General features: G+C 38.2%; 1 protein-coding gene across 1 annotated transcript; it reads right to left on the bottom strand.

The window, feature by feature from the left end:
- Positions 1–4,308: 4,308 nt before the first annotated feature.
- On the bottom strand, positions 4,309–14,941 carry ARF4 (ADP-ribosylation factor 4). Its single transcript, XM_009996681.1, has 6 exons — positions 14,880–14,941; positions 9,124–9,242; positions 8,502–8,611; positions 7,118–7,189; positions 6,468–6,593; positions 4,309–5,600 (listed from the first exon to the last, which is right to left on the bottom strand). The coding sequence occupies exons 1-6, from the start codon at positions 14,939–14,941 to the stop codon at positions 5,514–5,516; spliced, it is 576 nt and encodes a 191-aa protein (XP_009994983.1). The 3' UTR covers positions 4,309–5,513.
- Positions 14,942–15,224: the final 283 nt, after the last annotated feature.

The raw sequence follows: 15,224 nt of genomic DNA, 5'->3' as shown, positions 1-15,224 counted from the left end.
CACCACATGGGTTGCTTGCCTGCTCCTCCAGACTTTTTTAAAACTCTTGATTTATGTAGAAACAAGGAACATTCATTTTCATTTGAAAAAATCTAAAACTTGCCTACAACTCACCCTACAGCTGAGTCAGAGGCCTTCTAAAATTTGCCAGGTCTATAAAAATTTGGGGAAAAACACTCCAAGAAACCTGAACTCCACTGAGTAAGGCAAACTTGCAGGCTGACAAGAGAAATGATGTCTAAGGCAGTTAGAATAGCGAGACTACAGTTGTTATGTTTGGAAATGAAATCATATTACTAACGTAGGCTAGCTGAGCTCCCCTTATAACTTTAAAATATACTGTTTTCCTCCTTTTTTATACCCATCCATAATAACTGGGTTACTTTATCTCATTTCCAAAACCGAGACATGAAAAATCTGTTATTTCTCCATAGTACCAGAAGATGGAGCTGCTCAGAGAACAGTCTTGCCTGGTATTCTCGCTCTTCCAAGAAGGCTTTTCCTTCTGGTTCCCAGCCTAGGTGCCTGGGTTGCAGAGCAAGGAGAGGGAGAGCACAGGAAAGCTGGCATCTGCAGGAAGCAGGAGGCAAGGAGAAAACACGGCACTGGAGCAGGCCCCCTAAAAGTTGATCATCTTTGCACATGGGAGATTATCCTTGAATGTCTTCAGGCGAAAATTCAGCCCCATGAGTTAGTGCTGGAGCTTTTCCAGTCCAAGTATCCCTGGTTTAATGAGTAAAATCCAGCAGCACAAGCTGACTGCCAATAGCAACAATGTATCAGGAACCAGGCAGCCATTTCTGGTGTGAAAACAGAGAACTGGGGTCTAGGTTAGTGAAAAGTCACAGTTCAAAAGAATTGTGGGGCTTTTTGGGGGGGGCAAGTACACTTAAGTACGCTTTTGGTCCATATTCCCCATGCTCCCAAGGTATATTTACATTCTCATTGGGTAGTATATGGTGTTCCCTACTCCACATAAGGTGATTTTAGCTCCCTCTACACATCTAGACCTTGCCAAGCAATTATAGCCACCTCTTAGAGCCCAGATTCATAGAAGCCTCATGAAGCTTGTCTGTTTTATTTCATAAACTGAAACTCACCTGTGTTCCTCTTCCAGCAATTGGAATGCTTCATATCCTTTACAGGAAGAAAAAAAGGCAATACTGTCTTTGCATCTTTTAAATATTATTTTTGTTGTTACTCCACTTTCCCAGAACAGCGATTAAAGAAAAAGGGAGAAGGAACACCTTACCTTGCTTCCTAATCAACTTTCCCATCTCTGATATGTGATGCACTGAACTCAAGAGAGACAGCTCTGCTCCAGCATCTGGTCTGACCAGCTGTTGCCTTGGGAGGGAGGAGTTCCCTTCACACTGGATCCTGCTGTGGACAAACACTCACAAGAACATTACAAGAATTAAGAGCACTGTAAGACTGGCCTTCTGGAGGGAAGAGATACTTGGCTAGTTTTTGGGTTGTTCTGGTTCTTGTGAAATGTAGTTCACTTGTATATTTGGTATGTACAAAAAAACCCCCAAGTTCTGCCAGATCCTTCAGGCTGGTCTGGCGACTTGGAACTTGCACTATTTATTTTTCTTGACCTTGTCCATACCAGGCAAAAGATTCTCAGCTCCTTATGACAGTACTTGACTTAAACATCAGTATTTCTTGTATCACTGCTATTTTTGAGGGGACTAACTTAAGCCTTCAAATAAAATGCATTTATGTATAATGATACAACAAGCAATAATGCAAAGTATGATTGAGAGGAGGAAGGAAAGAGAAAAATGGTACAAGAAACACCTGAAATGACTTGTGTAGTTGGCTCATATCTCACATTCCTAGCATTAAAAAACAGTTTAAAGACTTTCAACTCCCATTCTGTAAGAAGAGCCTGAAACATTTCAGAGTTTTTCTAGAATTTGCACGAGTCCCCTTAATAGAACTTAATGCTGTTACAAGTTTTCTCCACAAGCTTTATTCATAGGACCAACAGCAGCATATTGAATGTTATTTCCTACTCAAGTCCCCATCAATAGCATTCTTGCCAAAAGAGCAAAAGATGTACTGGGACAAGGGGATGTGCAAAGTTCCATTCTGTTGCACTCCAACTGCCCTTGTCCAGACCTTAATATGAAGATTACTCAGATAAGCAAGGAAGTGCAAACTGGGCTCCAAATTCTAATCACTGGCAAAACCCTAAACCACTTTTTACACAAGCCAGGCCATCACTGCAAGTGCCGTCATAGTTTTCTATTGTCTCCAGTAGATTCTTTTACTGGTTTATGCTTAAAACACAGAGAACAAACCAAGGAAGTAGAAACACTTGCAGCATTTGTTGCTAATTCCTGTTGCATTCAGAACTGATTTCTATTCTGCTTTCAACAAGACAGACCAAAGTCTACAGATTATCCATAAAACAATGGCAGAACAAGTTCTAGATTGTTAGTCATTTCAAATTAAAAAAACCCACAAACATCAAATATCCACTTTTTGTAGAATTGAGTGATCAGGTTAGCTACATGTGAGAAAAACAAAACAAGACTTTTCCCCTTGTCTGCATGTTAATCTGAATATTCATGCCAAACTATTATCCTAATGTTGGAAAAAAAATGAAAAGCCAATCATGCACATACTGAAAATACAATTGATAAGTTGTCAGCCTGGCTAAATATAATACACTAGTCTTTCAGAGTTTTGCTCTCTAGTTAATCTGACCGTCTGATACAGAAATAAAACCTCTTGTATACAAATATTACTAAATTGACTTCCTTGTGCAGCAGAATTTACCTATTATTTGAATATAGTAATCATTGCTACACAATAATTTCAGCTACTGGAACTCAGGATTTCCTGTCATTACAGTAGAATAAGGAACAAACTTAATCTTGTGCCTGTCTAAAATTCTCCATTTCTGGGACAGGCAACTGCTCAGTTCAAGAATTTGACTTCCAATAGGGAAATCACAAAGTTAGTGTATCTAAACTCTTAACAGACATGACAGAATTGGATCTTCACAGGATTTCATGTGCCTCTGGAGAGCAGGGATGTATTACACATTGTTAGAGATACACAACATATATAGGTTCCTGTATAATCACTTTAGCTGAAACAAAGAATTTTAAAGAATTCCAAAGAGAAAAAAAAAATAAATTACCTATCCACAATGTCAGACGCTTTACAGTAAGAGAGCTGTACTGTGTTGGGGTAAGACCACTATACCAACGATCATTTTGGTCGCAAGAAAGCGACGCTGCCACAGCAAATGAATTCCCTGGCAGGTGGCCATATTGATGGAATATGATGTGGATTTCAACACCACTACATGATGCTGGCACTAAGAGTTAAGGCCACATAATAAAAAAAACCTCATGGGGACTAAGTTTGTTCTTGTCCTAACAAGCACTAGCTCCAAAGGAAAAAGAAAGCCACCAAACTGCAGCTCACAGCAACAGCCAGTAAGAATATGCATAACAAACGACTTCATCATTTGTCAACTGAAGACAAGGAAGCTTGAAAATGTTTAGAGAATTGAGAATGTAATAATCTGAGGGAAAGTTTATTTACCACTTCCATCAATAGTGACTTTATTCCACAGCCCATCAAGTGTCTTTTTGCTTCCACAGCTTAATATTACTATGAACAAACTGCGTAAAACAGACCTCGCTTCCAAGATGACACCTTACACTGTCCTGGGCTCCTGTTACATACTGAAAACTGTTAACGACCATACTCAAGAGCTCTAGAATTTTCTCTGGTTAGTTGTGTTCATGTTAACAGTACTTTGTAGAAACTTAAAACTCATGTTACAGCAGAGGCTGTCTTGGAAGTTGCTCTTAAGCTAAAGTAACTTGAGTTTACCAGGCCTTATCACTGGGATTTCTTGTAGCAAGAACAAGACCTAAGCTAAAAGCAAGAGATAAGCTTAGGCTGAAATAGCAATGAAATCATGCTTTAGTTCCTAAAAGCATACAACCCATACAATAGAAACTTTCAGTTGGAGGACTGAGGTATATTGGCATCCATACAGCAGAAAGGCAACAGAAAAATATTTTCAAATACTTACTAGTAATAATGACTAGTAGCAGCCTCAAAAAACATTTGAACTACAGAGGTATAAAGGGGAGAAATATGAAAGCAGACAGTAGCAGTTGCGTAGAGCTGATTTTTTGGGGGTGACTATCACATTAATATTGATTAAATCCCTGTACAAGTGTCCAAGTTAACTCCTCAGCCAGCCATCATGACTCTCCTGCTAGAACCCATGTCAGTTTTTAAATGTAGATACAACTATGAAACAGACATGCATGCTTTCCAGGCAATTTGTAATGATTTTATTACCATTTTTCTAACTGTTAGTATTTTCTTATCTGGACATCTTAAAAGGAATTTTAGATTTACAACTTCTAAAAGACACTTACAGAATTATATAAGTCTTGATGACTGCTACTCTACTGCATTGTATACAACTTTGCTGCCCACCTTCCATGTTCCATTCCACAGAACTCCAAACAAGTGACAATCTGAGCCTGATGCTCAGTTAAAGTTGCAGTAAAGCTCAGTATATGCAAAAAGACTAAGTAATAAACTGGCAGTTCAAATATTCCAGGAATCAAGAAGAACATACACAGAAATAAACATTTTATCATTTTATTAGGAATAATTCCAAGTGGGTTATGAAGAAACTAATCCATTGAGTTTGACGAATTTTCCAAAATTTCTTTATGAAGATATGTTCACCAACAAACAGTAGAACTTCAGCAGAACTATTATACACTGGGCAAAAATAGTCAGGCTGATACCAAAAAGCAACATGCAACATAAAAAAAAAAAAAAAAAGATACAATATAAAGGAAGACAATCTGCTGAATATTAAAAACAACCTCAACATGAGCTCTTTGCAACCAGCACAGAACTATTCTACCCATCGAATCCAATTCACACAAAGGCAAGTTGGGTTTATAGAACCCAAGGATTAACAACATGTTCCTCAGTGCAGTAGATTTATATAGTGTTTTAGAGCATTTCCTTGGCTGGAACAAGCAGTATTAGGAATTCTTTTTGGCAAGGGAGAGAAATAAATATATACGGAATGCTACATTTTTCAATCAGCAGACTGTCTGAGGAATGAAACAGGACATCAGTAAACTAAAAGTAGCAAGGAGGAAAAAAAAATTTAAAACATTAATTTATTGGGGCTCAAAAGAGTATTCAAAACAGATCTTTAAGATGTCACAATAACTATATTCAGGCATTTAGGCTAACAAGAGAAATAAAATCAGAAGATACACTTTTTCCAGGTTAAGGAGATTTTTACCCAAGTATATTGCTACCTTTGCAACATGTAGCTCGGTAAACAATAATTGGCAACAAAGTAAGTTGAAACGCTGTAATATCCTGCCCAAATATCAGTTCCAGATACTGTAATAACCAAGATGCAAACTAATCTGTTGTAACAAGCCTAGACCACTTATATCAAACATGTCCCTGGTGAAAGAATCATCCAGTTGGAATTAGCGTTTTGAGAGTTCATTTGACAGCCAGTCGAGGCCCTCATAGAGACCAGTTCCTTGTGTAGCACAGGTAGCCTGGACATACCACTGTTAATGCAGAACACAAAGAAAAAATTACATTTAAAAACTGAGGACATGCCATGTTTTCACAGTATGTGACAGATACACACAAAATTAATGTTCCTTAAACACTGTTTTGTACCGTAAGTAGAGTCAATATTCAACAGATGCTATTTTTTTAAGTTTTGGAAAGTACATATAAAGTAGATGGAGTTCAGACACTACCAAAAACTCGGTGCTGTCCTATCAAATGCTTGAACACTTCAGTGCATCAGAAATCAAATACAGGACATACATTTGGTTTATATGCTGAAAACTGGCTTCTTGTTTTTGCAAGAAGGAAATGGAAATGGAATTACCTAAATTAACAGACCTGTAGAACATTCTCTATGGCTGTGATCTTAAGTGTGTCAGCATACAGACATTAAGTGAGTATTACAGAAGGGTAGATGGTTTATGTGAAACAACACTATGTATGAAAGGCGTGTGCAGATGGAATCTACCAATTCAGGAGCTACTTAGTTTCCTCCCTTCTTTGTAGTGGGAAGAAAGCAGAATGCGTTTTCTCCCCTAGAATAACAAGTATTGGGAAAACAGGAAAACCATCACATGCTTTGTCAAACATGTCTGACAGCTGTATTTCAAAGACAGCCTAGAGCATTTATGTTTTCCAGAAGAAGGTGAGAGATGAAACACTGCAACAGCTGTACATGTTGGATTATACATCTAAATCATTCAATATTTTGAACAAGGACCTTAACTCTGCACTACCCTGCAATAAAGAGTTTAATAGCAAGTAAGTCAAAAACTTATCTTTCCTTAAAAGGTGGATTAAACTTATGACTTATTATAAAGTAAGACAAGAGTTCATCAGCCAGGAAACTTCCCACTTACAGTTCTGTTACGCAGAGACTGAAGACCTAATTTATCTGTCATTTCGCTGATTGCCATGGCATTTGGCAGATCTTGTTTGTTTGCAAACAGCAGCAGCACTGCATCTCGCAGCTCATCCTCCTGAAGCTAACAGAAAAAGCAGTCATGTTATTGAAATAGCTCCATTAAATACTTCAATTACTTCAACAAGTGCTAAAGAAACCTAAAACTGATTGAAGGATTATGAACTTCTCCATTCTTGCTCCTGAAGTCACTAGTTAGTACTGACTGAAATTTAACTAGTACCCAACAGAACTACTCCTACAAATAAGAAAATTCTCTTTCAATAGGCAGTTAGCACTTATGAGCACCTCGCTGCTGAAATTCTTAGCACCAATTTGTTGTTCCAAAATGCTTTCTTCATATGCTGTGTTTCTATTAATGTTTTATAGAAGAATGAAATGTTCTGACACAGACTAATGTTACTGAGCTAAAGCTCTCTACAGAGTTTAGTTACAACTCGGTGCACTCTGTGACCCAGAACTACCAGGTCAATACAATATGCTCCTTAAAATTTTAAAATCCTAAATCTCTTTGGAAAGCTACCATACATCCAAAAATAGGACAAAATAAATATAACTATTATTCCTTAAAAGGTTATTGATACTTACCATTTTCTGCAGCTCGTCTGCTGCTTCCTGGATTCTCTCTCTGTCATTGCTGTCTACCACAAAAATGAGGCCCTGTAGAAAGTTAAGCAGTTTTGAAAAACCAATGGAAGCGTGCACTACCATTTTAAAAACTGAAATACTCCTACTGAATATTCTGACTCTCTCTTCTCTTAAGTGAGCAAATTTGACAGAAATTTTTGTTTAAGGAAGGCAAAATGTCTCTCTGAAAAAGTAACTAAGTTTCAACTGCAAAATAAAACTAGGCCTTCTACATCAAAAAAGTTAAATAACAGAAATGTCAATGTATAGGTTGGTGTGGAATTCATTAGTTTGAAAGAAAAAAAAAAGACACCAGCAAGATTTCCGAAGCTAACTCCCTCTCCCCTTTCATTTATTGTATCACATTAAAAGCAGGGAGAGAATCACAAGTGCTTCACCAAAAAAACCCCACCCTAAAAGTAAGGCCTGAATTTGTTCTTAAAAGTTTGTACCAAACAGTATTTCTAGTGGCATCTCTGTTACTCAAAATGTCCTCCTTACAAACACGCTATTTATTCATAAAACTTCAGTCTGAAAACCTTACATTTTGTCATTCTCTTCAAGAAAACAGAGGCATCTTTTAAAAATATTCAGTAACAGGGTGGAAAAAGGAACTGAAAATAAGTGTTACTCTATTCACAACAGTACTTTGCTAGCTCCTTTTTGTCAGTCCAGACTTCTCCATTTTTCTGCAGCAATCACATCCATTATGCTGCACAGAAGTTTCTTGGAAACAATTCTACATTCAATACAGCATAAAAAATTCACTTTTAAAGTTTCCTGATCCTAATAACCAATTTACCTTACTGCTTGTGAACCAAAGGAGAGAATCACATGTATGCCACCAAAAATGGCAGCAGTCACATCAACATCAAGCGAGTACTTTCTAATCAATCAGTAACAAGATCTTCTACAACATTTTTAGAGACTCACTGTACTAAATACACTGAGGAAGCACAGTAAAAGCTTTTGAGGTTCATTAAAAAAGAAAGAAGATGTAAAAGGATGCTAAGACAGTAACATTTCTTAAGTACCAGTCAACACCAGTTGAAACAGATCAAAACATAGATACAGGAAAGCTGAAGAGCTCCTCCCAAACAAAGCAGCTGCTCTGGCACTTCACAGAACACTGATCCTCAAGTACTTCATCTTTCCCACACTACACTCACAACTAGACTTGAAAGCTTCAAGCTAACAAACCAGCTTCAACTAGAATAAATCTGGGTGTCCCTCAGAACTTGGAGGAGGTAGTGAGGAGTCCTTCTCAAAGGAAGGGACAGAAGCCAGCTTTCCAGGTGGACTTTACAGAAGAGGACTTTAACAATTGCCATCTCAGGACTCTTACCTGTGTGTTCTGGAAATAATGCCTCCAAAGAGGTCTAATTTTATCTTGACCACCAACATCCCAAACTGTGAAACAGATGTTTTTATATTCTACCGTTTCCACATTAAAACCTAAGATAAAAGAGTCAAATGGTTAGAAATAGTTAATGCTAGTGTTAAAATGTAATTTTAATCCTGTTATAGACAGTTACTTCCCAAGTTATATTTCTCCCAAATATATATAAAATGGCTTATCAGATCTGAACTGCTAGATCAAGGAGAAAACTGACTGAAGGGGAAAGGAAAAATTCAATAAAAGCAGAGTAAACCATCTTGGGTACAGCAAGTATTTCAAGCAACTAAGTGCTCAGAGAGAGGTTCATGGTGTTTGGGGGAAGCACTAATACTTAACTGGGTCCTATACTCCTGAGAATCTGCTGCTGGGCATAGTCAGACACAGGATTCTGGTCTAAATGTATCTTTATTCTCATACAGTTATGTCATGGCAGTACCATAAAGCCCATATTTATCTTGATCCTTATACTAACAGCAAAGACAGCAAATTCCTAAGCTCTTCCAAAGCCAGTCCCTACAACACAAATTCAGAGTAACAACAATGAAGACCTGAGAACTGGTTATCTTACCAATAGTGGGAATTGTGGTGACAATTTCTCCCAGTTTCAGTTTGTAAAGAATAGTTGTCTTTCCAGCAGCATCCAAACCAACTAGAGTAAACAAAGTTTGAATTATTTCACAGAATAAACTACAATATGCTAATTTTAAAATATGCCATTTTACATGCACGAGCAGCACGTAGTTTTTAACCGATTAAGTTTGCAACATCACATTCAATCAGGGGAGGTTTCACTTACTCAACCTTCAACCAAGGCCAGTTCCACATGCACCTGAGCCAAGAGGTGTTGGCACTATGAATGGAAGACATTTCAGTCTCCCTCATTCCAGTTCCTCCACATATATCCTAAGGGCTATAACTCTTCTTCAGGACCTAACTTCTAGTCATTGAGATCCACCAGGAGGCTTTCATTAGGAGTCTCCATTTCTAATCGTTATAGAGGGCCTTCTGCCCTGAAATTTGCTCTTGTGTTTCTACAACAAAACTCACTGTTCTTTGATGTAAGCTATGTGGTAAATATGTGACCCTTAGAAAAAACATAACAAAACAAAAACTGGAGCATCAAAATATATTTTCTGAAAGCCATCACTGACATCGCAGGCACACACCACAGTCTTCAGAAACTTCTTGTGCAACTGCTCATTGTGAGGCATTTCAGAACACATTAAGAGCAATTAAAAATTCAATTACTCATGTGAGAATCCAATGCCTAGCAGAGAGACACCTAAATAAATAGCAGGTACTAAACACATACCACAGCAATAGTTGGAATAAAATGTCTATTTATGAAACTCAAAATAGTCGATAAAATTTTCCTTAAACAAAAGTAAACTCCCATCAAAGAATGAATTAAATAATACTTGCACAAGAAACCAAATGTTGTCCTTGTTTGATAACATTAAGTATTCCCAGTTTATTTCCTATTTGGTGACTGCAATAATATTAAGCTCTAAGTGATTTGATGACTTGACTGTTAATAACACAACTGTTTCTTCAGCTTTGCAGTAAAATGGAATTTGAAATTACCTACTTACTCAGAATGAAACAAAGCTCTTAAAAAGTCTCCTCCTTCTCAAGACACAAACTGCTGTTACAGCAAACTAATTAAGAAACTATCTATAATTGCCCTATATTCTGATACTGGGAACAGGATTATATATGCCAATGCAGTTTCTTTGGTATTGTCATTGCATTTAAAAAAAAAAAAAAAGTTGTCCTAATTGTTTCTGTCATGAAAAAAGGGAGGGCTAGGTGTGTGTCAGATCTACCATCAAAACCAAAGCTCCTTGCGGAGTAATAAACTTGCAAAATGCTCGAAATAAAATTTAACAGTTTTAAGTCTCCTATTGTCTAAGTGTTGCTCTCTCTTAGAACCACACACAAGCATAAACAAAAGAGACATGGTACAGCAGAAGTTTCACAAGAGCTTGCAAGTCATCAATCTTGTAAATGTTAGCATTTTTCCTACACCAGTGAAGTGTCAGGTAGCCTTAGAAAACCCCTTAAGCAAACTCAAGCCTTCAGATACTCCAACTATGCTGGAAAAGAACATTTTTAACAGCACAGTGCTTGAAGTGCAACACTATTCTCACATAGAACAACTTCAAGTCAACATTTGTAGGATGCCTAGATCTTTACAAGAAAAAAAAAGTGTGTACATGACAGATATGTGATAATTTTCAAGTAAATTAAGATTCTTTAGTGAACCACCAATATAAGCTACACATACTCAAAGTCTGCTACCATCCTCCTACCTCTCCCCCCCAAGAACTCCACCCCTCCAAACAGTTATCAGTAGAACTAACACTGACAAGATCTGTTTAAATCAGCAAATGGTTTTAGTGTATTTTGTAGTTATACTAAAGATACAGATAAAGACAAAAAAGCTGACCTCTTTTTGAAGAATATACACAAGGTATTGAGAACAATTTGAAGATCTAACTTAAGGAATTAAGAAAGAGTTATGAAGTTAGAAACTCATGAAGAACTTAAAACTATTTCCTAAACTGAAGAAACTACTGCCCCAGTTATCCACCCCATTCTTGTCCCAGGATCCACCAGTAGCTCCACAGCATTGGCAGAAGGCTTCATGAGCTAGTAAGCACAAAGCCCAGAGACTTTGCTTAAATCCACTCTTACCCACAGTTCCACTTAAGCTGTTGGACTTTGCACCGAGGCAGGCTGAGCTATGGATATATGTTTTCTTTTTCCAATTCCACACTTGAGACAGGAGCTTTTAACTGAAGGAAGGCAACTTCTGCAAATCATCATGACCCTATTGCAAATACTGCCCTTTTTAGCCAAACTGCAAATGTTACAAAGTCTCAACAAGCAACAGCCACCAAGATCATAACCTCCATTACTTACTCAAATTTGGCATTTACCACCCTTTTTAGAACAAGAAATTTCAGAGCACCAAATCACCCTTAATCTTTCAAGCTGCCAGGAAGTGCAACTATTGCTTTTAGTAGTCCAAGAATAAACACGTTTACATTTGCACTGGAACACTAAATATATGAGCTACTTCCACGTCATAAAATTCAAATGTTGATGTAACTATCAAGATTAAAATATAAGTTTAATGAAAAAGTAAATTTCTGATTCTACATCATCACTGATTGCACTGTGTGACCATGTAGAAGACCAAGGTCAGCAGTTATAACACAAAGCATTAACATTACAATAAAGTACAAATGGGAAGCTAAGACTTGCACCAGCAGTCATTTATCTTTAAACTGAGTCAAACAACCTCTTCCTTTAGCTGAAGGAAAAACAGCTACAATGTTTTCAAGTTGCTGTTAGAACCACTATGGTTCTAAGCCCTTCACTCCTCATAAGAAAGTTTTACTCACAGCCTGTCAGCCGTGTTCCTGGAACTCAAGCCTGTATTTCTCCCATCCCAGTGAACACCCCCCGTGACCACCTCACATCCCTCACTTACCAGCCTTCTATTCTGACCATTGGTGCCTGAGTATCAAGCTGCCTCAGTTATCATAGCACAGAACTTCATACAAACTACAGATGCAGAAAAACTGATGACTTTTAAAATGGAATCTCCACCAAGACCAACAGATTTTGCTTGTCAGATGGAGATTTCTGAAGTTTACTACAGAAGAAAGTGTGCTGCTGCTTCCAACATCAATGTTTCCCATAATCAGAGAAAAAAAATAATCCCATGCCTCTACTGTATCTAATTAATTGCTGACATTCATGTTACACATAAAAGCCAGTTTAAAAAAAGAGAACATTAACTAATCCAAATCTACTAGAGGTTTGTATTCCTTCACTTTTACTTTTGTACCACTTCCCTCAAAACTTGTCTTTTTTATCTTTTACATACTGTTCTTTCAGCTTTAGTTTCAATGGTGTAAGTCTTTGGGGGACATAAAGAGGTGATTTTCTGTACAGCTTCTGAAAAAACCACACACAGGTGAAAAAGCCCAACAGCATGCAATCCAACAGTGATTACAAATAAACAAATAAAAAAACAGCTAAATGGTTTTGTGCTGTACAATAACACAATTCCCAAGGAAACTGACATTTTTTCGTTATGTATTTAATGATAACCTTTGTATTCAAAGCTCCTGACGAGCTTTTATCTTAACACTTGCACAACAACGCCAAGATACAAGACACTAAATTATTATACTGAAGGTGCAGTAACATTTATTTTTAAACAGAAGAAACTACAAGTGAAGTTTTATAGACAGGCACCCACAGGGTGGGTTTTTCCACTCTGATGCCCCTATTGCCTAGTCTAACTCTTATGTCATTCAGCCCTATCCTACAGTTATTCCTTTTCTTTTCCGTCATGTTACTTCAATTTATAAAGAGAGCACAGGAATGATTTTCCATTCATTTCCTCATAAAAATTTTAACTTAATATTTCTGAAAAATACATAATTATACAAGAGCAGTTTTTTTAGAAACAAAATGTCAGCAACAGTATACCATTAAATACCCACCTTTTGCCATAAATGTAGTTTGAGAATATAAAAGTGTCATATTTATTGTTGGTAATGATACCCTATCAAAAATACTCATATGCTGCAGAACTCTGTAACACATGCTATCTTAAGAGCTAAATTAATTCTACTTTATCTTGAACTCTGCAGAAACAGAGGAAAGCTGTGAAAGGGAAGTTTGAATTATCAATTAATCAACTCACCACATAATATTTCCCCCTAAATATTTCTCTAGAAACACCTTACTCCACAAAGTCACTTCACTAAAATAAACCTACAAGCCTGGCCTTGTCCAGCTCATTTTCAAATAATAAACTGAAAATTATCACCTTGAGAAAAAGTCTACTTCAGTCCCAGTATTCATTCAGACATCTCTCCTCAAAGTGCTAACACATAACATGGAAGCCTATGAAGAGCTTATTTTCCGTGTTGCAGGTATAGACCAATTATGTGATCTCCAATAGAACATATTCTGCTTCCAAACACCAGATTTAGGTCCCATGACACACTTTCAACATACCACAGCAAAAGCTTTTCCCTTCTATACTATATAATGAGTACAGTGCAGTCTCATGCTCTGATCCAGTCCAGCATGTGAATGTAATACATGCCTTAAAACAATTTTATTAAAACAAACAAAAAAAGATGCAGTTGAACCAACTGCCAGAAAGAGCAGCTCCCTAGCTCATATCTAACCTACATTTGAAATAATTACATACTCATGAAGAAATTAAGGCTTTGCAAACTGTTTTGATCTGTATGACATTGCTTTTCTGTTTTCATTATTTTGCAGGATGCAACAGAACTACAAATACTATAGACACTTATCTCATGCTACATTCAAGCTCATTTGAAGATTTTACTTCATTCACCCAGAGTCATATGAAGAGTCTGGCTGCAAGGGGGGCAGTCAAATCATTTCCTTAAAACCAACAGACATACTAAGGTGTCTCAAAAACAAAAACTACTCAGGTTATTTTGAAATGGATGAGTCTCTATTTTCAAGCAGAAGAGGTGTAATAACAATTACTGTGCATGTATAAAAGAATTTTGTCATCAGAAAACGCAGGGAGAAAGTGGAAAAAATAGAATTTAAAAATGCTGCATTACTGTGTCTGCTGTGCATACGCAGGCAGCATTAAGGATGAGTAGCACGTCAAGAAGTTTCTCAGTCCCATTGCTGACTGCACTGAAATGAGCACTTCATATAATTTCTTAGGATGAGCTCCTTCAGTCTATGACCACAAGTCAAATTCAATTCCATGAAGTAACAGCATTTGAGAAAAACTTGGGAATTAATAGCTATTTATATATAGACTTCAGGGGTGGAGAGGAGGTGGGAGGAAGAAGGCTGGGAAGGGTTGGAGGAGGAAATACCGAATGCAGTATGCTCTTGCTCTGACCTTTTGAACCGTAATCTTAGGAGTAAGAATCTTCAAGAGCTGCTGCCTGCAACTCTTACACAGTCCATTTCAAGAGAAACACAATCTAATTCCAAACAAATAAGTATGGGCTGACAGCAAGCATTGAAAAAACAGCCAACAGGGTTCTGTGATATTTGTGCACGAGGGTCAGGAGAATTTAAATGCACAGATGCTTACACTGAAGTGTCCTTTCACGAGAGCGAGAAGTACAGACACTTATTTCCCGAAAATCGGTCATTATATGGCAATTTCTTAAGCTCTTGGCGTTGAACACACAGAGCTTTGTCACACCCTGTTGGAAAGCCCAGGCCGCCGGGGCAGGAGCGGCGGCCCCAGGCCCCGCAGACCCGCGGCGCGGGGAGAGGCGAGGCCCTCACCCCCCGCTGCTCCCGGCGGGCACCGGCTTCACCTCCTGCAACTTGATCTTTGTTCTACGCATCGCCCGGCCCGGCGCAGGCGGAAGCGCAGGTGCCAGGGGCTGCAAAACCCGCTGCAAAACCCGCAGGAAGCAGGTTCCGCCTCTCCCGGTGCTGGGCGAGACCCCCGACAGCAGGATTGGGAGGAGGGGAGAGGGGGGGGTAGAGGCAGGGGCAGAAGAGAGAATAAAGCGAGAACACAGCGGAGGAAAAGGGCAGACGTGTCCCGGTCCCCACCCCTTCCCCCACCGCCCCTTCTCTCCCCTGCTCTCCTTCCCTTTCCAACGACCCCGCAAGCCCGCAGGC

The sequence above is a fragment of the Chaetura pelagica genome, unplaced genomic scaffold (assembly GCF_000747805.2).
Source record: "Chaetura pelagica isolate M959 unplaced genomic scaffold, ChaPel_1.0 scaffold914, whole genome shotgun sequence".
NCBI lineage: Eukaryota > Metazoa > Chordata > Aves > Apodiformes > Apodidae > Chaetura > Chaetura pelagica.
This window is presented reverse-complemented; position numbering and strand designations above follow the sequence as displayed.

What these genes read in the sequence shown, in the direction of transcription:
- ARF4 (XM_009996681.1), bottom strand. Translation starts at nt 14,941, where the DNA reads ATGCGTAGAACAAAGATCAAGTTGCAGGAGGTGAAGCCGGTGCCCGCC. An exon ending in CACCACAATTCCCACTATTG is followed by an intron (nt 8,612 to 9,123) that starts GTAAGATAACCA and finishes CTTTTATCTTAG; the next exon opens with GTTTTAATGTGGAAACGGTA. An exon ending in AGTCTCTGCGTAACAGAACT is followed by an intron (nt 5,601 to 6,467) that starts GTAAGTGGGAAG and finishes CTGCATTAACAG; the next exon opens with TGGTATGTCCAGGCTACCTG.